The sequence below is a fragment of the Pelophylax lessonae genome (assembly GCF_965119305.1).
Source record: "Pelophylax lessonae genome assembly, chromosome: 8".
Classification (NCBI taxonomy): domain Eukaryota; kingdom Metazoa; phylum Chordata; class Amphibia; order Anura; family Ranidae; genus Pelophylax; species Pelophylax lessonae.
Genome location: NC_138775.1, coordinates 27,637,724 through 27,664,826, shown reverse-complemented (window position 1 = coordinate 27,664,826; position 27,103 = coordinate 27,637,724). Strand labels below are relative to the sequence as shown.

The window sequence follows — 27,103 nt, the reverse complement described above, 5'->3', positions numbered from 1 at the left end:
AGAGTTCTCAAATAAAACAGCGGAAAAAAATGACTACATGCATTATCACATGCTATTTAGTAGGTAAGCAACTGGTCAGTTGAGCCACATCAGTAGAAAAAATTGACCTAGTTTGGCAGAATACATGAAATATATGAAATGATGCAAAGTACAAGAATATAGAAACTCTTCACATGAGTTAAATATTATGATGTGTTTGCATATTAATAAAAAAGCAGCAAATGTTGATAGTCCCATCCACAATGGATGTCAGTATAAGACCCCTCACTCCTTATTGTTGGCACACTGGTAACAGCAACAAATGCTACAAGCTACATACACAGACAGTACATGTTATTCTGAAGATACACCAGTACACCTGTACCAGTAGATATACAGTATCTTGAGTTTATAGGAATTAAAAAAAAACGAAGAAAGTTTGGTACAACCCTTCTCCCAATTTTTCACAGCAGCAAGACTATTAAAATACATTTAAATTATTGAACCCTACAGACTAAGACTGGGATGCCATTAAAATTCATGTGCGTGTAAAGGCAGGCGTCCTAAAACTTTTGACAATATAATCAAAAGTTTTACTTTAAAATATTATAAAATATTAAAATATTCCTTTTGTGGCCAAGTTTCAAACCGTGATGGAAATTTCCATAAAACCATCAAATGTCATTCCTCTGTGTCTTTCAGCCCTATCGAACAAAAAGTATGTGTGTGTCTGAGCTTTTACTGTAGCTGCATAATGAGTGGCAAAACATCTCCAGGAATGTATGCAAACTAAAACATCATACAGTGGAACATTAGCAGGGATTAAAGATGGACAAATGACAATAGTCACACAAAGTCATCAGTACATACACAGAGAGACAAAACACATCAGTCCAGAGGTGGTTAGTGGTGGGCCATATGGACAACTGTTGATCGGTGTTATCTTTTTAGTAAGACATTGAGGTTGATTTAACAAAGGCAAATATACTGTGCACTGCAAATGCACTGCATGTATTGGCGGGGGCAGCATACAGAGGAACCAATCTCCTCCATTTTCCTCCTGCAACTACAGGAGGAAAAAGGAGGACAGTGATTTCTCTACATGCTGCCCCCCCTTCTATCCAGGTGTACAGGGGAGCCGCACAGGCCCCCTGGAGCATGGGGCCCGGTTGCAATTGCAACCCCTGTAGTTACGTCCCTGTCGTGTATTCTTCAGTAAGAACAAAATAGAAAAATCTGCATTTTTTGACAGTAATTTATGCCTAATGCGCGCACATACGCGCAATTGCGCACAAATGAAGGCACACGAACATACTGTTGATCTGAAAAATGCTAATTTGCATATTTTACAAAAAAGCGAGAATACATTTGCGTGAAAAGACACGAATTTGCACGAACGCATATGCGTGAAAATACGCGCATTTCAATAAGACAAATTTACGTCTGAAAAAGGAGATGCTCAAACAGGAATATTGTGTGTAAGAGGCCTAAATCACATACTTGTAAGTACAGACAAGGCTACACAATGGCTGGACTCTTTCTTTAGAGGTTTTGCAGTGTTTGCTGTGCTCACATTGTCCTACCTGTTCATTATTATAGTTAATGTGGGTGTTTAGTTTTGATACCTGCTGGATGACAATACGGTACAGTGTTGATGGGAATACACACACACATACACACACTCTTTCTTTTTACCAATCTGTATTCAAGAGAACTGACCTCCGCAGGCTGAAAAAGAAAAAAAAAAAACCTTGTTAGATCCTGCACACATCATGCAATCTACCGGTAAGCAGTATATCTTGCAGCCTGCCAGTTCTTAGATGTGAAGGCTTCATTGGTTTTCCTTTCTCAGGCTCTCTTTCCTTTATTTTCACCTGGTGATCCTGCCATTAAAACATGGCTTCCTATCTTAGGGTGATCTTAGGAAAGAACTACAGAACACTTTCCCCTTGTCTCCATAAAATAGAGGGGGAGGTGTCCACTTTAGGAAAACCGATGATATTGCTTATGATTTCTGTTCACAGGAAGTGACACGGGCACTGGATTTCTGGCAGGATTAACAGATATCTCCTGTACTTGCTAAGTGTTCTTAGCTTGAAGAAGGAAAATGAATTAAGTCGGCACATCTAAGGACTGGTAAGCTTCAACATATTGTCTTTGGGTCAGGCTCCATTCACGTACGGCGTCTTGGATCGCGGGCAGAATCGCCGCGATTCTGCCGGCGATCCTGAATCATTGCAAATCACGGGATGGCCATTGCGATTCCCCTGACTTGCAATGGCACCCCCAAACGCAGCATGATTTTGTCACAATTGTCCAAGATATAGAAATTGGCGCAACTGTACAAGTATGTGTCCTAAAGTGACAAGTGCATAACTACTGTATTTTCTGGCGTATAAGACTACTTTTGAACCTCAAAAAAATCCCCCAAAAATGGGGGGTCGTCTTATATGCCGAGTATAATATCTCCAAGGTAACCTAAGTATAAATATTACCGGTAGATGTAATCTCTCAAGATCCTGGCTGTGTGGGAATCCTGTACCAGTATACCGTATGTACCATAGCTTTGGCTACATACAGTGTACCACACTGAGCCAATCAGGGAGAGCAATGTATTCTATTATTAAATGCAAAGCCTTCTCGGATTGGCGGAGTAACATCAGCCCGCCTCTCTGACTCTGCCAATCTGAGCAGGCTTTGCATTCAATAATAGAATACATCGCTCACTGTGATTGGCTCAGCGCTGTATACTGTATGTAGCCGAAGCTACAGTACATACGGTATACCGGTACAAGATTCCCGCACAGCCAGCGTCTTGAGATTACATCTACTGGTAATACTTAGGGTACCTTGGAGATATTATGAGAGATTACATGTATTACAGTACTTGGGGTACCTTGGAGATCTATGAGAAATCTGATGTTTTTCAATGGTGTTGCCTTGCTTCGGAAGGTGGGTAGTCTTATATGGCGAGTATAGCCCAAAACCTATGTTTTAACTTGAAAATTAGGGGGGTCGTCTTATACGCCGGAAAATACGGTAATTATACATGTGTAAATTGCATAAAAAATATATATATATAATAAATACAAAAAAGTGCACAGTGCTAGATGATAAGTGATACCAATATACACCTACAAAAGACTATGTGCATGTGATCAAACGATCAAACTTGCAATAGTTGAAATAATTATTACAATAATGTGCTTGACCATGAAATAATAAAATGAGAAGCCGCTCGGCTGTCATTACAAGGAGCGGGAGGGGACGTCCCCCCCCTCCTGCTGCCTTCCGCAGCTCGCCCGGGTCTCCCGTCCCACCGGGAGACCCAGGCATCCTACCTGCACGGCCACCGAAGATCCAATCAAAGCCGCATTCGGCTCTGATTGGGTCTCCATGTAAAAAAATCATGACATCACTTCCAGATACTCGGCGCCAAATTAAAAAAACTGACAGCATTCAAAACAGCCAAACTTGGCGTTTTGAATGCCTTTCAGTGCCAAGGAGGGGTTTGGGGTCTTTTAGACCCCCAGATCCCTCCACAAGGAGTACCTGTGAAAAAAAAATATATATATATTTTTTTTTACATGTCCGAAAATATCGGCCGATGCCGAAATCCGATGACCAAAATATCGGTATCGGCATTAAAAAAAACATATCGGTCGATCACTAAGATATATATATATATAGTATATATCTCTCAATAGATAAAAAAAAGTGAGTTTTGCCCTTAGATACACTTTAACTACAATATTTCTTAAGGTGTAGATGGTGAAGATTAAATTCCAAAGTGTCAGAATTTTAGTAAGGGTACCTACGTCCTAGTCTGTATATAGAAAAAGGATTGGAGGCATAATGGACTTTGATGGTACCATAAACACTGGACATACACTGAGAATACCAGTATAAAATACAGACTTATTAATTTACCATAAAATCATCATGAAAGAAAAAAATACAAGTAAGCAGATCATATTAAAAATACATCACATTTGAACAAAGCTCTCCACAGATGGAATAGTAAGGAACAGTGTGATGACCGCAAAATACATCATCCTAGGGGATTGTGCCATCATCCTAGTGAATTGTGCCATCATCCTAGGGGATTGTGCCATCATCCTAGTGAATTGTGCCATCATCCTAGTGAATTGTGCCATCATCCTAGTGAATTGTGCCATCATCCTAGTGAATTGTGCCATCATCCTAGGGAATTGTGCCATCATCCTAGGGGATTGTGCCATCATCCTAGTGGATTGTGCCATCATCCTAGGGGATTGTGCCATCATCCTAGTGAATTGTGCCTTCATCCTAGGGGATTGTGCCATCATCCTAGGGGATTGTGCCATCATCCTAGTGAATTGTGCCATCATCCTAGGGGATTGTGCCATCATCCTAGTGAATTGTGCCATCATCCTAGGGGATTGTGCCATCATCCTAGTGAATTGTGCCATCATCCTAGTGAATTGTGCCATCATCCTAGGGGATTGTGCCATCATCCTAGGGGATTGTGCCATCATCCTAGTGAATTGTGCCATCATCCTAGTGAATTGTGCGATCATCCTAGTGAATTGTGCCATCATCCTAGGGGATTGTGCCATCATCCTAGGGGATTGTGCCATCATCCTAGGGGATTGTGCCATCATCCTAGTGAATTGTGCGATCATCCTAGTGAATTGTGCCATCATCCTAGGGGATTGTGCCATCATCCTAGTGAATTGTGCCATCATCCTAGGGGATTGTGCCATCATCCTAGGGGATTGTGCCATTATCCTAGTGAATTGTGCCATCATCCTAGGGGATTGTGCGGGCACAATCCCCTAGGATGATGTATTTTGCGGTCATCACACTGCTCCTTACTATTCCATCTGTGGAGAGCTCTGGTCAAATGTGATGTATTTTTAATATGATCTGCTTACTTCTATTTTTTTTCTTTCATGCTGATTTTATGGTAAATTAATACATTTGTAAATGGTGAAGAGTTATAGTGAACTTGTCGCACAATTCAGACTTCTCATGAAAATCACATGATGCAGAGAATCAGGATATTTGAAGACTATCATTTTTTGGCAATTTAAATTATTTCAGTATCTCGATAATGATACTTACCACAATGCTGGCTCATCTCCTGCCTAACATAAGTTCTGATTTCATCCTCCTGGTAAACAGAAAGAACATATTAATGGGATATACATTTGTGCTGAGCAGGCGATAGAGAACAGATCACCCAATAAACCCAGAAAGGGCTGGCATAAGACAGAATAGACCCTTGTCTAGGGGCACCATGGGTGACTCCCATCCTGAGCATACAATATAAGAGTGTGACAGATCATTATTGCCAGTTGTTACACAAATACTTCTACAGTTCAGATAAATTAAATTCTAGCTGAAAAAAAACTCACTGTCATTCCTGGAGATCCTCTCTCTCCTTTACTTCCATCTAGTCCCATCATACCCTAAAAATAGCAAAGAAACACGTTACAACGCAGTAGCAACAACCGTGGGATTTTATCAACAAGTGAGAGGACTGTGAACTATCGCACAACGGGGGTGTGTTTCTGGACCTGCTGCCTTATATAACAAGATATTGCCTATTGTGCAACATTATTAAAGGGGCAGTGGCATTTTTGAACAATGGACCCAAAAAAGGACATTGAGCACAAGTGTAAAACTGTTTACTAATATCTTATGTAAAGAGTTGCCCCCGATTAAGGTATCTTCTGCTGCTACTTTTCACTGTCATTCAACCCTTTGCACTTTTTTGCACGGAATAGTATTAGGCACTGTCACTTTAGTGTTTTTTGCACTCACACCTTTTCGGTGTGAATAATACCAATATTGTATTTATTTAATTTATTATATTTGTATGAGTTATATGGTATCATTTATTGCACATGTCACAATTATTACCGTACATGCAATAATTGCACAGGTTTTATTAATTGGCATCCTTAATTATGTTTATGGTTCTGCTTACTACTAAAGGTAACACACTAAAGAATATTTGACATTTTTAATATTAACTTTCATATCACCATTCATACTTATTTATTTAACACAGGCAGTGCCACCACCCACTTGCCCTCTAGCAGGGCTGCCATCAGGGGGGTACAGCCCATACACATGTAGGGGGCCCAGGCGTCCTGAGGGGCCCCAAACACGGTAGGGTTGCCACCTGTCCTTGCAATACCATTCAATTGCAAGCTCCGCCATTCTCCGCAGACTGGCACTATGTGGGGGGTCCTGCTCCTCACTAGCCCTCACAAACAGCTGTAGGCCCAACCCTCCTCTGTTCTCCAGCTGTTCACTCCTGGACAGGAGGAGCAGCATTTACTAGAACCGTTCACCTTTATGTTCCTGGGATTGAGGAGATGGGACTGTAGGAGGAGGACATGGGATGCAGGAGGACATGGGACTGGAGGAGGAGGACATGGGATGCAGGAGGGCATGGGACTGGAGGAGGAGGACATGGGATGCAGGAGGAGGACATGGGATGCAGGAGGACATGGGACTGGAGGAGGACATGGGATGCAGGAGTACATGGGACTGGATGAGGACATGGGATGCAGGAGGACATGGGACTGGAGGAGGAGGATGACGACATGGTAGGCGGGCCCTGGGGAATGTTGGTGGTCAGGCCGGGGGGGGGGGGGCCAGGCCAGGAGGGGGGGCCCAGGCCTAAAACTGTTTAAGGGGCCTCAAAATTTCTGATGGCTGCCCTGCCCTCTAGCACTTATAGCTGCAAAAGAGTGGGCCAACTCAATACTGAACCCTACGGACTAATGCCATTATAAATCATGTGTGTGTAAAGGCAGGCATCCCAATACTTTTGGTAATATAGTGTATATTGAGCTGGTGCAAGTGGGCTTTAAATCAAACTGTGGTGATGAAATGGATGTAACCTCATAAATGCTGATTAGTACTGCCCAATTTCTACCACATCTGACCCCCTAAGTAGGAGCAGGCAGCTACTTGGAGCTGAAGAAGTAGGTTGAGCATCATTTACTATAAGTCTGCATGGCATAGACCCCCAATTATCTTTAGTGCCAAGTAGATACCCATCCTTACTGAGAATATGCAGGAGTGTAAACAATGTGTTGAACTCATGAAGTCTGGGCACTTCTTAGAAGTACTGTGGACTAAAAATGTAGCCTACAGTGGCTGTTAACAGACAAAATCTGCAAAGCAAACATACGAACAAGGTCTTTTATGGTACCTCTATTCATTACAATTTGGGAACTTCTCAGCACAAATTAGAGAGCTAAACAAGAATCTAGGTTTGTCTTATGGAAAAGTTAAAAATAACTACAGCCATACCTGCTCACCCCGTTCTCCTGGGACTCCTGGAATTCCACGTGACCCAGTAACAGCCTCTCCAGGAGGCCCTCTGTCACCCTAGGAAAACAAATTAAACATCGTAGAACTAAGTGATAATATACCGTATAATGAGAAAATGTGTGCTAATACAACATTTATCTAGCAATTATCTAAATTAAAGGTTTCATCGTTTTGGACGCATCTCAGATTTTCATTATCATTTTAAAGGTAACCCAGACCTAAAAAACAAAATATATGTAGAATTAAAAATGACATTCACTTATACATTTTCTCACCTTTTGTCCTTGCAGACCTTCAGGGCCTTTTGGACCAGCAGGTCCTGGAGGGCCTGGAGGTCCAGATGCCCCATCGATCCCCCTTGTGCCGGTTGGACCAATTTGCCCTACTGGACCCTAGAAAACATTTTAACTTAGTGGGTTAAGGTATCAAAGAAATCCATTCTATTAACATAAAATAAATAAAGACCATTTTTTAACAGTGTAAGCTATATGATGAAGAGTATCCAGACACCTGCCTATCCAACATCTTATTCCAAAATGAAGGCTATAAATAAGAAGGTGGCATCTCTTTTTTTGCAATAATAGCTTCTACTCTTCTAGGAGGCCTATTCATGAGATTCTGGAACATTGTTCTTGGGACTGGCTCAGTTTAGTAATTACTGTAGAACATTGATGAGGTTGGGACCTGATGTTGGCTAAAAATATTAAGACGGTCTTTCTTTGTTGCAATGATAGCCTCTGCTCTTCTGGATAACCTGTCAATGAGATGCTGGAGCATTGTTCTTGGGATTTGCTCAGTTTAGAGACTACAACATTGGTGAGGTTGGGAACTAATGTTGGCTATTATTATGAAGGTGGTCTTTCTATGAAGGCTATACATGAGATTCTGGAGCTTAATTGGTGGGAATTGCTCAGTTAAGCAACTAGGACAGGGGTCTCCAAACCTACTAAGCAAAGGGCCAGTTTAAGGCCAACCTGTGGCTAGTGGAGTAAAAAACTCCTCATCTTTGGTTTTATGGGAGTAATAGTGCCCAATTATTTGTGTCAGTGGGAGGAATAGTGCCCCATCATTGGTATTAGTGGGAAGAATAGTGCCCCATCATTCATATTAGTAGGAGGAATACTGTCCTATCATTGGTATTAGTGGTAAGAATAGTGTCCCAGCATTCATATTAGTGGGATGAATAGTGCCCTTCATTGATACTAGTGGGAGGAATAGTACCCCATCATTGATATTAGTGGGAGGAATAGAACCCCATCATTGATATTAGTGGGAGGAATAGTGCCCCATCTTTGGTATCAGTGAAAGGAATAGTGCTCCATCATTGGTATCAGTGGAAGGGATTGTTCAACATCAATGGTGTCAGTGGAAAGAATACTGCCCTGTTGTTGGAGTCAGTGGATGGAATGGTGCCCCAAGGGCCAAGGGGATAAAAGCAATCATAGGGCCGCATCTGACCCCGGGGCTACAGTTTGGAGACCACTGAACAAGAACATTAGTGAGATTGGGACCTGATGTTAATAACCATGAAGATGGTCCTTCTTTGTTGAAATAACAGCTTCTACTCTTCTGGGAAGATTTTCTATGAGATCTTAGTGCAATATTGGGATTTGCTTAGTTAAGCAACTTAATAATTGGTGAGGTTGGGACCTGATGTTATCTAAAAACTATAAAGATGGTCTTTGTTGAAATAACAGTTTTTGCTCTTCTGGGAAGCCTATCCAGGAGATGCTGGAGCAATATTGGTGGGATTTTGCTCAGTTTAGCAACTAGAACATTAGCCAGGTTGGGTGATTTGGCTTGGTCAATGTTACCTCTCCCTATAAGTGATTATTTGGGCTGGGGGCTTTGCAAAGGCCTGTGAGGTTCTTTCACTTTCATCCAAGCAAAATGCCCGGTCAACTCAACACCACCAGGGAAGCAATCTGATGAATTGACTTATAGGAATTTAAGCGTTCTAGGAAGACCCTTTGTGGGTCACTAAGCTCTTCAATATCACCCTTCGTACAACCATGTTTGTTGCTGAAGACCACAAGGCTGTAACCTGATGTCCAATATAATACAGTATGTTTGGACACTTTTGGTCATAAATTGTTTGTTATACTGTATACATTGTATGAATGCTTACCCTCTCGCCTTTCTCTCCTTGATCACCTTTATTACCCTGTAATCCTTCAATGCCTCTGTCACCCTGCAAGGAAAAACCTTAGTTACAATTGAAGATACACACAACATTAAAGAGACCCTGTCACCTCACTCATTCAAGGAGCAAAAAGCAACGAGCAATTTGCATACTGCCTCTGTCAGCTCTCAGCTAATACACTGGATCTAACTTGGTGTGTTATTATGCAAAGTCTGGAGGCTGGAAATCTACTTTAAAACTTTTATTTGTTGTCTTGACCATAAACAAACCATAATAAAACAATTTAATAATGGAAATTACATTTTATATTTAAAACAAATGTATCAATATATATATATATATATATATATATATATATACTGTATATATATATATCAATATATATATATACAAAGTATGTATGTAAATATATATATATATATATATATATATATACAAAGTATATATATATATATATATATATATATATATATATATATATATATATACTGTATACACACACACATACTGTATATCTTTATTTTACAAATAAGCATTCAACACATAGATGATGCTCAGTTTGCAAAGCAAGTGACTTCTTATAACATATCCCAACTTTGCCAGTAGGGATGGGAGAACGGTTCGGCCCGAGCATAAGTTCAGGCCGAATATTTGCCTATTCGGCCATTCGCCGAACACCCAGATTTGCAGGATGTTCACTCTGTGTGTGTGCCCGAAGAACACCCTTCTGGGCAAAGCATTGCCTAATTAGGGTGCAGTGTAAGCTGGTTGTTAAGGTGGCGGTTAAAAAATAGAGAAAAAAGTGACCCTTGTCCCCATCAACATAGGTGCAAGGTGCTTTGGGTGGGGGAGAGAGCCCCTCTGTCCCAAAGTACCCAACCCCCCATGTTGAGGGCATGTGGCCTGGTATGGTTGAGGAGGGGGGGGGTTGTTTGCTCATCCCCTCCCCTTTCCTGACCTGCTGGGCTACATGCTCGGATAAGGGTCTGGTATGGACTTTGGGGGGGGGGGACCACACACCGTTTTTTTCTTTATTTTTTCCTTATTTTTTTAATAGCAGGGTGCCTGCAATTGTAACCACAAGTCATTTTAAATGGGATTTGACTAATTTTTTTTTTTCTTTAGAAATGTCATTTTTGCTGCAGCATGTTTTATGCATGTTACAGATGCGCCACTTTACACGCACATTAAGGTGACCCCCCCAGGCACTATATATAAAGGAATATTTCATTTTTATTGTTGCAATTTAAGCATATTTAAAATCACTGCTCCTGAAAAAAATATTGTTTCAATTTTTTTTTTTTTTATACATGTCCCCCAGGGCAGTACCCAGACCCCAATAACCCTTTTATGGCCAATTACTTGCATATAAGCCTTCAAAATGACCACTTTTGATTTTTCCTTTTTGGCTCCCATAGACTTCAATGGGGTCCGCCATTCAGGTTAGAACATTTCCTCTGTTCGGGAGTTCTGCTGCAAACCGAACAGGGGGGTTTGCCCATTCCTTTTTGCCAGCATGCTGTTTTGGCAGCCTGTGTATATCTCATTGAGGCAGACACTCTCAATTCTATTAGGAAAAAGGGGTGGATATTTTGCTTCTCCTTCCTGAGCCACTGTGCAGTTTATGTTATCTGATCTCCCAGATATTTAGGGTGATCTCACAACACAGCAGTAAACAGGTGCTTTTGCTTAGAGGCTATAGGTGGTAAATACTACAGGTATACTGTATGTATATAAATAATATTCAATTATTACCTAGTTGAAAAGCATTGCTTTTGTTTTTGTTTTTTTTTTGCAATGACCATAATAAATTAGAAAAAAAATACATAAAAACACAAAAATATATTTTAAAGCAAAATGCCTGCATTACCTTGCCACCAAGAAGACCTTCTTTCCCAGGTAGACCAGGCTGTCCCGGGATGCCAGCTTCCCCCTACAGATATTATGATATAAAGAGTAATAAAGACAAGACAATTACAGACTATCCCTTATTAAGTTTTGGCTATTACTATATTTGTATAAGGCATATGTAGTATAAACTAGGGATCGACCGATTATCAGCAGTGCCGATATATCGAGGGCCAATCTGCACTTTCCCCGATATATCGGAATCGGCCCCGGAGGTTACAGATATTGCCGATATTTCGGTAAAGGGCTTGTACCGGAGTGATGCCTGCAGCTAGAGGCATCACCCTGGTACCGGCGTCCATAGCCGACGGTCGGCTGTCTTGTAATGACAACCGATGCGGCTGAGAAGCGGCTCGGCTGTCATTACAAGGAGCGGGAGGGGACGTCCCCCCCTTCCGCGGCTTGCCTGGGTCTCCCGTCCCACCGGGAGACCCGTGCAACCAGCATGCACAGCCGCTGAAGACCCAATCAAAGCCGCATTCGGATCAGGTCTCCATGTAAAAACCCGGAAGTGATGTCATGACACTCGGCACCAGAGTAAAAAAAATGGAGGGGGTTGGGGAATTTTAGACCCCCAGATCCCTCACACAAGAGTACCTGTCAAGTGTTAAAATTAAAAAAAAAAATAAAATTTTTTAAAAGTACAAAAATATCGGCCAATACCGATACGCAATGGCCAAAATATCGGTATCAGCAACGAAAAACTGATATCGGTCGATCACTAATATAAACATTGGTCAGCCTAGAAACCTTCAAAACTATTGAGTGACAGCGCACAAACCTAAAATCAGAGACCACAGAATACTAAAAAAGAATAAAATTAATTCTTACCAGCTCCCCTTTCCTTCCTGGAAGCCCATGGCGACCTGGCACACCTGCGTCACCCTGCAATGAATGTCATTCAATAAAACTAAAGCAACCAGCAATGGAAACTGAATAAATTTTTAAAAAATACCAACTAGACAAAACTTGGCTTTCATGGTTTATTTCCAGTCTGGTCAATAAAAGTAAGGTGAATCACTTGGAAGCTCTGTAAAAAAAAAAAACAGTCCTGGCTGCTATACTCACCCAATCTCCAGGGCTTTTTCCCACATACTAACCATTGAAGCATTGTGGTGTCACTCCTCTTCTAGGTCTAATGACTCCCAACTTCACTCAACCAACTTCACTCAACCAACTCACTGTGAGCCCAAGGTGTCAAGGCTTCACTGCCTGCCCTGGGCTCACAGGGTGGTGCTGCAGAAAGTGGTGCCATATCATTGCGTGGAGCCAATCTCTACAGTATTTGGGATCTGTCCAGGGTCTGACTGGCAACTTTCGGACCAGGGGTCAAGTACAAACCAGAGGCCCATGGTGCAGTGACTCGGCCCCCCTTCCACTCTCCCTCTTCCCGGCCTCCTCCTGACCCCCATTCCAGGCTGAAGCTCTCTACTCACCGGCCGAATCCAGGTTCCCGACCTGGTCGGCAGCGGGCAGTTTGGGGGAGCTAGGAGAGCTTGGTCGAGGCTGCCTGGGGGAGGAAAGTCTCCAGTGGGCCATGAAACCGGCCCCTGCTAAGACACCGTTTACACCATCCATGCTGGGGGGGGGGGGGGGCGGGCATCTGGGCTCTGTCCTTGTCTTCATCTTGCACTCAGTAGGTCAGCAGTGGGGACTTTTTACTTCTCTTCACCAGGAATCCTTTAGGCATGTCTGTGGCAGAAGCGGTGCAGCCTTTTTACAGAGCATCAGAGTGGCCCAGGGGGAAATTGCTCCCCTGGTCCAGTCCTCCCCTGGATCTGCCAATTGCTGAAGGAAGAAGAGGGTTAAAGAGGACCCAAAAGGGGGAGATTTACTAAAATGTGTGCACACAGAATCTGGTGCAGCTGAGCATAGTAACCAATCAGCTTCTAATTTCAGCTTGTTCAATTAAATTCTGACAATAAAACCTGGAAACTTATTGGTTTCTATGCAGAGCTGCACCAGATTTTGAGTGCACCAGATTTAGTAAATCTCCCCCAAAATGTCCACGGACAGGAGCAAAGATTGCTAGAACAAAGATAGGTATGCTATTGGTTTTGTATAGTGTCCGGCTAGTTCAAAGAGAGTGGGAGAAAGAGTGACAGTCTGGAATACCTACCTATCCTGGAAAAAATATTGCTCCAGTGCTGGTCACATGATCAAAAGCCCAGGAATTGGGTCACATAATCCCTACTAAAATAGAGGATGAGGCAATCAAAACTCTGTAATACTACCCTTCAACAGAGAACATGTGATCCAACACCTGGACTGTTATACCCTTTGGGGAAGTAGAAGAAACTCTCCATAGCAATGTAATTCCAGAAAACAGTGTCCCCTTCCCAATTAAACAAGTTTACTTGTTATTTTGAGTTAAATTGGAGTTTTCCTTTAAAGTTTCAAAATGCCAGAGGTATTGTGTATGTTGTATTTCATATTTGGAAAAACAGGCAATATCACCTTGTCTCCTTTTTCACCATCTTGGCCACACGCTCCCTTAATGCCGCGGTCTCCCTGGAAAAGGAACAAGGCAGTTAAACATTTTTCTCAGTATACATGTTATCATCTACCTTGCTTGTGTCCACTTGTCAGTCCACTTAAAGAGGAAGTAAACCCTCCTGTACGTATAGGTAAGCCTATGATAAGACTTACCTATAGGTCGTGTAAATATCTCCTAAACATGTACAGTTTAGGAGATATTTAGTTTGCATGCAGCCAGTGACATCACTGGCGCATGCGCTCTGAAGGAAAGGCCGCTTGGGCCGTTCCTTCAGAGCCCCGTGCCGAGAAACGTCGGCTCCCGCGCGCATACGAGGGAATGACATCATCGCAGCTCTAGCCAATCAGATGGCCGGATGCCGCAAACCCGGAAGAAGGGCGAACGAACATGTCACCCATGAGAGAGGTGAGTGATCGGCACTTGCGGGGCTTCGTTTTAAGGTAAGTATTTCAATATGAGCTAGTTTGCAATGCATACTAGCTCATTATGTGTTTATCTTTCAGGTGTTTGTTTGTTTGTTTGTTTTTTTAATTCTGAGGTTAACAACCTCTTTAAAACAAATATTACAGTTTTTGGTAAACGCTTTAGCATTAAATCCCCTGTCAGTCTTTTCTAACTCTCAGGGACTCTATTGGCAGGGCCATCTTACTGAATGGGCAGTTACTGGGGGCCCCACTTGCCCAGGGGGCCCCACCTGCCAAGCGACCCAGCCAAGCATTAGTCCCGATTCCCTGTGTGCATCCCGCCACCGAACTTAGCAGGTGGCAAGCACCTGTCGGCCCTGCGCTGCTGTCAGGCCACTTGGGCCATGGAGGGGGAGCCCACAACTGCAGGAATGCCTGTCCGCCTCCATGGGAACAGGCACACACAAGGCAGTTGAATCTGACTCCCGTCTGCGTTTGTGTGTGTTCACCGGACCGAGCCGCCAAACTTGGAAGCTGTCATTAGCCTGGCACTGCTATACCAATAAATATCACCTTATCAATTAATTTTTATTCTCGTTGGTGATTGTGTAGGCAGGACCCCAGTGCACTGCATTGCCCGGGGCCCTTTAATGCTCTTAAGATGGCATTGTCTATTAGTGGGATCTCTGTTCAGAGTTCCTGGATCTGCTCTTCCTATTATGCAGGGTTCCCATCATCCCAATCATCCCAGCTGGATTTTCATTTATGTTATATTATAAAAAATGTAATAGGAGGGGCTTGAATACACAAAGTTTGGCGGGGACTCCCTAAACTCCCAGGTAGACAGTGCCAGAGCCAGGAATTATAGCAGGGTCACCTTGCTAGTGGAATATCCAACAGGTATTGGAAGCAAAAGCCTGATTTAGCTCATCATGTTCCATTTATAACTGAAATATCACTGTTGGATAGCTGATCTTTAAAAGGCTGTTTAGAAATACTATTAAATACTCTTGTGGTTCTACCAGGCACCCGGGATAAGTTTCTTACCTTTGGTCCTCTTAGCCCATTAAGACCAGCATCTCCTTTCTCCCCACGAGATCCAGGTAGCGCATCCTTACCTGGTTTACCCTAAAAAGGGAAAAAGAAGCAATACCAGGTAACAAATAATAGCTCAGTGGTCAGGGTTTTTGATTGAAACTTTTACATTGAGTCTAAATTTTCTACAACTGGAGCATTAAGAATTTGGTGCAGCTGTGCATGGTAACCAATCGGTTTCTAAGTTCAGCTTGTTTAATTAAGCTTTGACAATAAAACCTTGAAGCTGATTTCTGTGCAGAGCTGCACCAGACTTTGCATGCTCCAGCCTTAGTAAAACCTCTCGTGTGTTTTCCTCATGTTTGACTAAGTCTTTTCTGATTTCCTCCCTATGTAAAAATAAACACATGTACAGTATGTATCAATATACAGTATATCTGTTCGGTTCTGTATGACTCTTGGAGATTCATTGGACCAGCTCCAAAGAATACAAAGAACTATCTTCCGAAGTAGTTCGCCAGGTCTTTCCCCAACCCTCCCCAATTTATTGGGCATGGGACTGGCATACAAAATGGGATAACACATGTGCATAGCCAGTTTCAGGGGCGTAAGTACAGGGGTTGCAATTGCAACCGGGCCCCATGCTCCCCTGTACACCTGGATAAGAGAGGTGGCGGGGGCAGCATGTAGAGAAATCACTGTCCTCCTTTTTCCTCCTGTAGCTGCAGGCGGAAAATGGAGGAGATTGGTTCCTCTGTATGCTGCCCCCGCCACTCCACCTATCCAGTTCACTTGTGTTCTGCTGTCTCTGGGCCCCTGCATGCTCCCCTACTGTGCTGCCCCCCCCCCCCCACTGTGCTGCCCCCCCACTGTGCTCCCTTCCCTCTCCTGCCGGCTTCTGCAGGGGTTGTCTCACAATCTAGAACCAGGAAGGGGTCGGTAAATATGTAATTTACCAGCTCTGAATGGACAGAGTCATAGTCAGTAACATTGTAAAAAAATAAAATAAAATGATAAAAAATAATACAATTAAAAATACCAAAAAATAAAAACTACTGACACCAGTGGGTGACCTTCCAGGATCGCAAAAGTCACACTTACGACTGGGCCCTGGCATTCCACCACCGTGGGTAGGCCCCAAGATGGCAGGAAGGGAGCCCACTGCAGAATTTGTGAAAGGGCTCGCAACGAGAGTAAAGGGCCCCAGGATCAGTGGTAAGGGCCAGGCCAGGGCCCTTCATAGTTTCTTGCACCGGGTCCCTGAAGGTTCCAGTTATGCTTCTGGCCAGTTTTGTACCCACATGCTTGGCCCATTTTAGACAGGAGCCAACTAACCTACCAGCATGTCTTTTGAGTGTGGGAGGAAATCAGAGTACCCAGAATAATCCCATATGAATAACAAGGAGAAGAATGTTAACTCCATGCAGATTGCAGATTGCAGATAGTGTTCTGGCCAAGATTCATACCAAGAAGAAAAAATAACATGGTCCCCATCTCAGAGACTGGATGGAGGCATACTTGCTTTACATTTTCTGTAAAAGTGTTCAGGTGGCACTTGGCAGCGAGCACCTCCTATACTCCCTGCCTGACCAGTACTGAGAAATGATGGATGCTTTTTCCATTTTACCTTGGCACCACTGGGACTAGACGTTTAGTTTAGGTGTACTGTATAAGATCAGTTCGATATCATGAGCAATCAGGTAATAGGAAAAGTTTCAGGTATTGCAACGGCTACTCTTCATCTGTATCTCTCTATACACCACATGTGGCAAAATACAAGCGCCCCCCCATCTGAGCAGTTGGCAACAGAGAGGAGAACAAAATGCCTCCTACAGATCCTGCGCCTCTCTATGCAGTCACAGCACCCCTTCTTTCCCACCTCCCCTGGTCTCAGCATTCAGCAGATGCTGGCAGCTGACTCCAACCCTCCTCTGGTCCTCCTCCAGACCTTCTGCTTCCCAGCTTTTTCTTGGCAGCAGCACAAGGTAAAGGGTGTGGAAAACTGTGATGTGTGAGGGACTTTCTGATGGTGATGAGGGGGCTCTTGACATCTAGTCTTACAGATACAACCGGCCCTTTGAGGGCAACCATAATTATAATGCAGCCTGCGATAAAATTGAGTTTGACACCCATGGTATAAGGAGTAAGTCTTTGCTTGCACTAAGAAGATAGGTGAATGTAGGCTTTTTTTTTCCATTTGGTGACTTTGTCCACTGCTGGTGCTCAGAGAAGAACATTCCGTCATGAGACTGGACAAGAATAAAGAATGCAATATTCGTCTTTCCAGACTTTTCTGAAAAGTTTTCTGTACCAGTGATGAGATGCAGGGCAGAATTTGGATTTGGAGTCCAACTCCACTTCAATCATTGGATGACCCTCCTGAGCCATTGAGGTCAGAGCCCAAAAAAGGTAATTGTGGGAATAACTGACAGTGATTTACTGTATAAATTAATGGTTGGTTCATTCATTTTGTATCACATGTAAACCCTTTAAATTCTGCTACTCCAAAAAAAAAAATGCATGTACTGTATATTATCTACACAATAAAACAGAAAAATGTATCACCCTCCTAGATAGGTGCAAGGTAGTGAGTATATCTTGCTCTGCCTACTTATTAGGGGAGCAGGATTTCTAGTTAGGTCTGTTGCATGTGTCCACTGTGTGATTCATCTGGACTGAGGGAGTGTCCCCACTGTCATGCATGTGCTCTATATTATCTACATAATAAAACAGAAAAACTTTGTATGACACTAAGTATATTGTACTTACCGACTCTCCTGGTTCACCCGGTTCTCCATTCTCACCCTAGTGTAATAAACACATAAAAATACAATATTTCAATAGAGGCAACCTAGAATGAAATGCTATGAATGTCCACCTTAATTAACCTGTTCCCGACCGCCCGGCAGTGCGGCCCTCCTGCGTGAAACGACGTAGCTCTACGTCGGTCGCGCGCCGGCAGCTAGGGGGCGAGCGCGCACCGAAGGCGGCCCGCGCCCGCCCCGCTCGTCAGCAGGGGAAGCCGAAGCACGGGGCAGGCGGCTCCGATTCCCGCCTGACACCCGCTATCGTTCCCCGCTGAGAGAGAAGGACGGTCAGCTGTTGTAAACACAGCTGACCGTTCTTCTCTCTGAAATGATAGAGCTCCTGTGATCCTTCTATATAGGATCACATGTCTCTGTGATCATTTCACAAGCACTGCCCCCATACAGTTAGAAACACGCCCCTAGGTACACATTTAACCCCTTGATCACCCACTAGGTTAACCCCTTCACTGCCAGTCTCATTATTACAGTAACAGTGCATATTTTTTGCAATGATTACTGTAGTAATGTCACTGGTCCCCCCAAAAGTGTCAAAAATGACAGTAAGGGGTCCGAACTATCCGCTGCAATGTTGAAGTCCCGCTAAAAATCGCAGATCGCCGCCATTACTAGTAAAAAAAAAAAAAAAACAATAAAAATGACATAGATCTTTCCCGTAGTTTGTAGACGCGATAACTTTTGCGCAAACCAATCAAAATACGCTTATTGCAATTTTTTTTTTTTTACCAAAAATATGTAGCAGTAAACAAATTGGCCTAAAATGTTAAAAAATTTTGATTTTTAATTTTTTGGGAATGTTATATAGCAGAATGTGAAAAATATTGTTTTTTTTTTTTTCAGAATTGTTGCTCTTTTTTTTGTTTATAGCGCAAAAAAATAAAAACCGCAGAGGAGATCAAATACCACCAAAAGAAAGCTCTATTTGTGGGAAAAGACGGACATCAATTTTTTTGGGGTACAGCGTCACACGACCGCACAATTGTTCGTTAAAGTAACGCAGTGCCGAATCGCAAAAAATGGCCTGGTCATTAAGGGGGCAAATCCTTCCGGTCCAGAAGTTGTTTAAGAGACAAAACTTTTGGAAATGCATGATTGCAGAGATGTACTAAATGCGTTTTTTTTTTTCCCCCCTGACAAACACTTTAAATGAAAAGAGTTCTTTGGTATCTTCCTGACGTTCTGCTATAAATGTGCATAGGCAATCAGAATGTATTTAGAATAGTGCAAGCCTTTTGATGTAGAAAGAAGACAAAAATGACTGTTACCTTTTGTCCACCTGGCCCCCGAGCACCTACAAAGCCAGTCGCGCCTTTGTCTCCCGGTTCTCCTTTACCCCCCTGCAGACATAAAATAAAAAGGATAATACATAAATTGTTTTTAAAAATATCCCATTATAAATGAAACAATTAGGGATTGTTCACATGGGCAAAGAGAACAAACAAAAGGCGCCTCTAAGTGTAAACTTTAAAGCGGAGTTCCGCCCCCCTTAAAAAAATTAAAAGTCAGCAGCTACAAATACTGTAGCTGCTGACTTTTAAATAGTAGAACTTATCTGTCCAGGGAGCCCGCGATGTCGGCCCCCGAAGCCGATTTACGTATCAGCTCTCGGGTGCCGCCGCCGCCATCCAGGGTAAGGGAACCCGGCAGTGAAGCGCTGGTTCCCCACTGCGCATGCGCAAAGCACAGAACGCTTTGTAATTGGCCCAGCGGCGAAGAAAAAAGGAGGGGGCCGAACTTCCGAGGGACAGGTCCGCAGCGCTGTCTCCCAGGAAGTGGGGAAGGGTACCTGTCAAAAACAGGTACCCGTTCCCCCCTCCCCCCTGAAAGGTGCCAAATGGGGCACTGGAGGGCGGGAGGAAGCAGATCAGCCTTCCACTTTTGAGTGGAACTCCGATTTAAGTCTACACTTAGAGGCCCCTTTTGTTTGTTCTCTGTTCACATGTTTGGGGAAGCTGCTTCCACTTCCCCCCCTTGAAGGGCAGCCCTACGAAGTGGACCTACCTCACCTTCGTCCAGGACTTTATAAAAAGGACTTTTGTTTGGACTCCCTATCTGCACTTATAGTGCAGTGTTTTACATATAGGTGTTCTCGCATCAGCGCCCAACACTTTATTACTATTGTTGTCATTGTTCACATGGGCAGCTAGGGGTTGGTGAAAGCAGGTGGTAGAGTGGACCCATGGTTTTACTGACTCCCAACCGGCCAACTAAAGAAGGGCATGCATCGGCTCAGGGCTGTATACATGCCTTGGCCATGGCCATGGCAATAATTAAACCATATAAGTGTATGGGTTCGCACCACAACAGCCCTGCAATGCATGTGGATGCAGAGCAGTGGTTCAGCCTATTTTAGGGTTACAACATGCGGTGATGGTGTGACATATTGCCTCCTCACCACCTGTCCACTGCGGATCTTTTTTCAGAGGGGTGCAAGAGCTACTGCATGAACGAGCCCTTACTAAATACAGTCATTGGTAAATAATATCACTAATATTTCTCTCACCTTACAAAGAAATAACCAAAAATTTAAAGATTTTTACATGAAGGGCGTATTCAGACCTTTGCACCTTGGTGCATTAAGTTACCACACGTGAGTTAATGTGCATTGTATTAAGGGAGTGCGTGGAAATGAATGGGCTAGCGATACACCAACACGTAAAAATAAAAAAAATAAAAAAATCAGCCCATTTTTGGCAACACAGCACACCACAATGAATGCTGCGTTACCAGGGCCGCTGATAGGGGGGCCACCAGCCCTCCTGTAGGGGGCCCTGGCACACAGGGGGGACCCCAACAGCATGGGGAATCGGTGCGGTCGGGCAGAGGGGCAGCTCTCTGCAGCAGCCGAAAGACAGTTTCTCCCCCTCCTGCCAGCTTTCACCTGCTGCAGGGAGAGACACAGACACAGGGCATCATTCCGGTATTTGCTTCTCTGACACTGATCACCCTCTGTTCTGCCTGCTTCTGATCCCCCCCCCTCCCCTTCACTGTGCTGCCCCCCTCCTGCAGCGCTGCAGGCTTCCCTGTTCTGCAAAAAAAAAAAAAAACATATTAAATAAAAAATAATAATTAAACATTAAAAAATAATTTAAAAAAATTGTAAAATAAAAGAATTGTTAACATTTTTTACATTTTTTAAAAAAAATGTAAAAAACAAATAAAAAAGGGCTAATTCACACAGGTTCTCTGTTATGTTTGTGTCCACTAATAATGATTTTAGTGTATATTTAGTGAAAATATTGTCTTGATGAATTTGGGGGGGGGGGGCGGCCTGCCAGGTAGGCTGTACGGGGCCCCGTGATTTCTAACAGCAGCCCTGTGCATTACGGTCTGCTATGGTATGCTGCAAAACAGCAAAACATGCTCGTTGGAGCTGCATTGCCCGAGTGCATCGAGGTGCCAATCAAAATGTTTGTGCCGATTAAAATGTTTCCGCTCTGGAAAGTGTAAATGGACCACAAAAAAAAAAAAGCCTGTAAAAAAAACCTGCTGTACCATATAGTGCCACCAGAGGCTACTCGAACACCAAACACTCCAACATTTCTAGGTATTTTTAGACTGTGCTAGGTCAGAATTCATATATAGCACAATGACATGTAAACCACGGGTTTTCCTAAAAGTATAAATTTAGCCTTGCATTTAGCTAGAGGTTGGGATTTTAAGAGATCCTCCAATTAAACATGCTTTCTAATATACACTCACTGGCCACTTAATTAGGTACACCTTACTAGTACTGGGTTGGACCCCCTTCAGAACTGCCTTCATTCTTCATGGCATAGATTGAACAAGGTGTTGGAAACATTTCTCAGAGATTTTGGTTCATAGTGACATGATAGCATCACGCAGTTGCTGCAGATTTGTCGGCTGCACATCCATGATGCCAATCTCCTGTTCCACCACAGCCCAAAGGTTCTCTATTGGATGAGATGTGGTGAGTGTGGAGGCCATTGGAGTACAGTGACCTCATTGTCATGGTGAAGAAAGCAGTGGTGAGATGATTGGAGCTTTGTGACATGGTGCATTATACTGCTGGAAGGAGCCATCAGAAGATGGGTACACTGTAGTCATAAAGGGATGGACATGGTCAGCACCAAAACTCAGGTAGGGCATGGAGTATAAACGATGCTCAATTGGTACTCAGGGGCCTAAAGTTTGCCAAGAAAATATCCCCCACACCATTACACCACCACCACCAGCCTGAACCATTGATACAAGGCAGGATGGATCCATGCTTTCATGTTGTTTCTGACCCCACCATCTGAATGTCGCAGCTGAAATCGAGACTCATCAGACCAGACAACGTTTTTCCAATTGTCCAATTTTGGTGAGCCTATGTGATGTTCGATGTGTTGTGCGTTCAGAGATGGTATTCTGCATTCTTTGGTTGTAACGAGTGGTTATTTGAGTTACTGTTGCCTTTCTATCATCTTGAAACAGTCTGCCCATTCTCCTCTGACCTGAACAAGGCATTTTCCTCCACACAACTGCCGCTCACTGGATATTTTCTCTTTTTCGGACCATTCTCTGTAAACCCTAGAGATGGACGTGCGTGAGAATCCCAGTAGATCAGCAGTTTTTGAAATACACAGACCAGCCTGTCTGCCACCAACAACCATGCCACGTTCAAAGGCACTTAAATCTTCTTTCTTCCCCATTCTGATGCTCAGTTTGAACTTCAGCAAGTCATCTTCACCACGCCTAGATGCCTAAATGCATTGAGTTAATGCCATGTGATTGGTTGATGAGCAATTTGTGTTACCAAGCAATTGAACAGGTGTGCCTAATAAAGTGGCTGTTGAGTGTAAGTTGCTCATTGAGCCTACCACTCTCCGAAATCTCGCCCCTGTTTGTAAGCCCCATAGCCAACATTTCTGTTTTACCTTTTCTCCTCCCCCTCCTTGGTCTCCTTTCTCTCCCTTTTCGCCTTCAGAACCTTTCATTCCTCGATCACCCTGGTGGAAAATACAGATGTTAATACACATAGAAGACAATCAAACATTTTAACATGCTAATTCGTTTCTGATCCCTCAAAGGTAACTCACGAGGACCAAAATATGGCAGCTCACCCTGCTAACTTGTTTTTTAAAGGAGCGAGTTCTGAGGTGGACCCAGTCATACTTGCTTCCTAGAAAGTCACTAACCCAGAAGAAGTATGCAGCCCAGTGTCCTTCATGGGCTTCAAGCAATGTTAACATGAAACGCGTAGATAAAGGGTCCCTCATTTCCCATTGTTGTATCATTACTAAGGATTATGCAATCTGAATGTCACATAGATAGTAAAGTATCAACTTTCATACTTTTTCAGGATCATTGATTGAAGCAAGGATGGAACCAACTTTCAAAAAATAAAGTCAGCAGTTTCAGACCTAAATATCCATTTATACATTTTTTTTAATCCTTACATGTCCAGTTTTAGCAGATAAAGGCTTTAAAATACATTTTTAAAAGTTTAAAGTGGAACTTCACTCTCTGAATCAACGTTGACTGTTTTTAATCCTTATGTTGCTAGCATTAGGAACAAAAAAGGAAATTATGTCGTATTTACTTGTTTTAACAGGCAAGAAAGTCAACCCGCAAGGGGGAAGAAAATGGGGATTTTAGAGGTGCCAATACATTTAATGTCAAAGCATTATTTAAAATATACAAATTTTATTCAAATAATTAATTTAAAAATAATTAACCATAAAGTAGACAGACATGTAACATAATTAAAATCAGTTATTTGTTGCTGTATACATTAAAGCGGAGTTCAGGCCTCGGGGGGTCAAATTTAGATAAAAATACCCCCGGGACAGTCAGAGCTAGTACATTCCACAATGCATAGCCTCTGAACTGTCCCGGGTCGCACTTACCTTTTAGAAGAAATACTTACCTTGAAAATTTCTTCTCCAGCGCTGCCATCTCAGGTGTGGGCAGCTGAAGCCAGCGCGATCCTCTTCTGCATCCTCTTTGTTGACGTCGGAGTCCCAGAATGCACTGCACCGCCCCACTCGTCACTTCCAGAAGTCCAGAAGCTGTTTAGCAGGGAATGCCGCACCTGCACCGGAAGTGACGAGCGGGGCCGGTGCAGGCGCATTGATTCCTGGGAGCAATGACGTTCAGCTCCCAGGAGTCATCGCAAACCAGAGACGGCGCGGGCCACGGCCATAGAGGGAGGAAGTGGAATGAAGGTGAGTATATTTTCTTCTAGGACAAGGTAAGTGGCCAAAAAAAAAAAAAAATTGGGAGCATCCATTTCTTTTTCAGGTGGCACTCAGCAAGCAGATGGCCCAAAATCGATTTTTTCGATTTTGAGGCCGGAACTCCGCTTTAATGAAAAAATTCATATAATTAGATTTGCGATATTGTCGCAGAGTAGAAATCCCAGTTTAACAGTTTTTTTTACATTTCTTCACTTACTTCCTGGTTTCCATGTCTAGGCAAATGATGTCATACATCCCAGGAGTCTTAAGGAGGGGAGGATGGCTTTCTCAGCTAAGCACATCCTCCTACGTTCATGCCTGAGCTAAGGGCAGATGGACTCCAGGAAGTAAATGCTACATGAATCATCTGACCTTACTCAAGATGGCCAGAAATGTGTTTTTCAAGGTGATTTCTCAACACAATTAAGCATGGATGGATGGGGGAGTTTAGTTTGAATATTAAAAATAAATTATGTAGCGTTTTTCGTTTGTGGTGCTCAGATGCACTGTAGTTCCGCTTTAATGTTTTATCAGTTATAACCCAGCACATGAAGGTAATTTTTATTATTATGTGCCACCAAGATAATATTGATGCCTGGTGACCACTTGGAACGTGTTTCTCCGGAATGATCTTTGGTCCTAAAGGTCAGAAACTATGCACATAAACTATGACCTTGCCATTGCAAAGATTTAAAGGATAAGTTTGTTTTTAAAAATAAAATTACTGATGCACACCAACATCACCAATACATAAAAAAAATAAAAAAAACACTGCTTTGGTTAAATAATTGAAGCCTTTTTTGAATGGTGTACAAGTTGACCATTCGTTACTTCGAAAAGAGGTTTGATCGCACTTCAGTGGATGAAGATAAAATAATCCTTTATTAGGATTGTAAATGCAAAAAAACAAGACTATCGAGCCACAGACAGTTGACGCGTTTCACGATTCAAGATCACCTAATCATAACTAGAGCAGTTATGATTAAGTATACTTGAATCATGAAACGCGTTAACAGTCTGTGGCTCGATTGTCTTGTTTTGTTGGATTTACAATCTTAAGAAAGGATTATTTTATCTTCATCCACTGGAGTGCGGTCAAACCTCTTTTCATTTACATTGAGTGGATCCAGACCACGGACTGGACTTGCACCTAGTTGTGTGAGGGTTGGATTGTCCTCACCTGGAGCGGTGTACATTTCCTTTCAGTGAACCATTCGTGGCTTCACCCAAGCCTCTCCCAAAACCCCCCAGTTAAGCTCAGCCGCTGCTGCATGAGAGAAAGTGTACATTGCACATCCCCAGGATTCAAATGAGTCCGAGCTGGGAGTGCACTTTCAACAGTCTGTCCTATCATCTAGACAGGATGTGGAGGAAGGGTTCCCAACCTGGGAGTTTTTGGGACAGGCGTAGCAGAGGCTGTTAATGGCCTACAGGTATGCCATTGAAAAGAAGATTTCCTTATCAAACCTAAGCAGTGTTTTTTACGTACCGGGGAATGCGAAAGAACATGGGCAATTTTATTGTAAAAGGGAACTTATCCTTTAAAGGCATACTAAGGGTTCAGCTTTAAAAAAAAAAAAAAAAAAACATAAAACATGATATACGTCTCATACTTACCTGCCTCGGGCAATGGTTTTGTACAGAGCAGCCCCAATCCTTCTCTTCTCAGGTCCCCCCGCTGGCGCTCTGTGCCCCTCCCCCCTTCTGAGTGCCCCCAGCCCAAGCTGCTTGCTCTGTGGGCACTTGTGTGTGCTCGCTCCCAAGCCGCCCCTGTCAGGGTGCTATTTGGAACAAACATGAGCATGTGCTGAAAAGGAGATAGAAGAATAAAAATGTGCATGTGCTGAGGGAAAGACCTGGCATAGTTGCCAATACTTTACATGGTCGTGTTCGTTTGCGCAGAAATGTTCGCATTGGCACACGTTCACACACATCTGCTGCCAGAACTGGCACCAAATGCCAGTGGCTGCACTTAGACTTTGCTGGATGATCTTCAGCTACCAGTACTCCTTGCTGCTGTGTTTCCTGTATTCCTTGGATTACCTGTTACCAACCCAGTTTGCCTCTAATTTTCTCTGCTGCCTTATCCCTGGTATTGATCCTTGCTTGCTCTAAGGACTCTGCTTCTCTTGCTCTACCGTGCATGACCCTGGCTTGCTCCTGGCTACCCTTCTGCTAGCTCCAATGGATCCCTGTGAATGACCTCGGCTCTGTTCTTGACCATGCATCTACCTACTCCCTGGCTTGCCTTTCTGTGTATGACTTTGGCTCCCATCCTGACTACGCTTCTTCAGTGCGGTCTTGCCAGCCTAGTCCTGCTTCTTGCTCGGGTGCCACCTTGCCTGTGGTCTCTGCCCTGGTCCTGCTACATTTCCAGGGGTTACGGAGGTCCTACCATCTGTCCTGACAGACCAACTGACAGCTATTCAGTTCCACTGTGCTGCAAGCAGCTTCAAGCAGATCTACCTAAACAGAACTCGTGCTTCTTTGAGCCTAGCACTCTCTGTTCTCACCTTCAGTGGTGCTTGGCACTTAGCCCTCTCCTCAAATCTGCCTCAGACCAGGTACGTGACAGCCTCTGGGTGCCTATGAGACACACGGAGCACGGCTTGGCCCTGCCCCCGCCCCCTTTTCACTGGCTGTTATTGACAGCCACGGGAGCCAAAGGCTCCAGCTGCTGTGTCTCAGCCAATGAGGAGGGAGAGACCCAGGGGAGCAGTCGCTCATGTACACATCGCTGGATAGGGTCCAGGTAAGTATTAGGGGAGCTGAGGGGGAGCTGCACACTGTAGGTG

The 27,103-nt window shown here is 43.5% G+C and overlaps 1 protein-coding gene across 1 annotated transcript in view; it reads right to left on the bottom strand.

Annotated features, from left to right (window-relative positions):
* The window catches only part of COL7A1 (collagen type VII alpha 1 chain), a 360,938-nt gene that overhangs the window by 16,351 nt on the left and 317,484 nt on the right, over window positions 1-27,103 (bottom strand). Inside the window, exons 102-114 of the mRNA XM_082266262.1 lie at window positions 23,007-23,078; window positions 19,392-19,463; window positions 18,071-18,106; window positions 15,314-15,394; window positions 13,823-13,876; window positions 12,197-12,250; window positions 11,328-11,390; window positions 9,443-9,505; window positions 7,590-7,706; window positions 7,294-7,371; window positions 5,379-5,432; window positions 5,086-5,134; window positions 629-768 (exon numbers count right to left, since the gene is read on the bottom strand). Coding sequence (XP_082122388.1) covers window positions 629-768; window positions 5,086-5,134; window positions 5,379-5,432; window positions 7,294-7,371; window positions 7,590-7,706; window positions 9,443-9,505; window positions 11,328-11,390; window positions 12,197-12,250; window positions 13,823-13,876; window positions 15,314-15,394; window positions 18,071-18,106; window positions 19,392-19,463; window positions 23,007-23,078 — 933 coding nt within the window. The remainder of the gene's footprint in view (window positions 1-628; window positions 769-5,085; window positions 5,135-5,378; window positions 5,433-7,293; window positions 7,372-7,589; window positions 7,707-9,442; window positions 9,506-11,327; window positions 11,391-12,196; window positions 12,251-13,822; window positions 13,877-15,313; window positions 15,395-18,070; window positions 18,107-19,391; window positions 19,464-23,006; window positions 23,079-27,103) is intronic.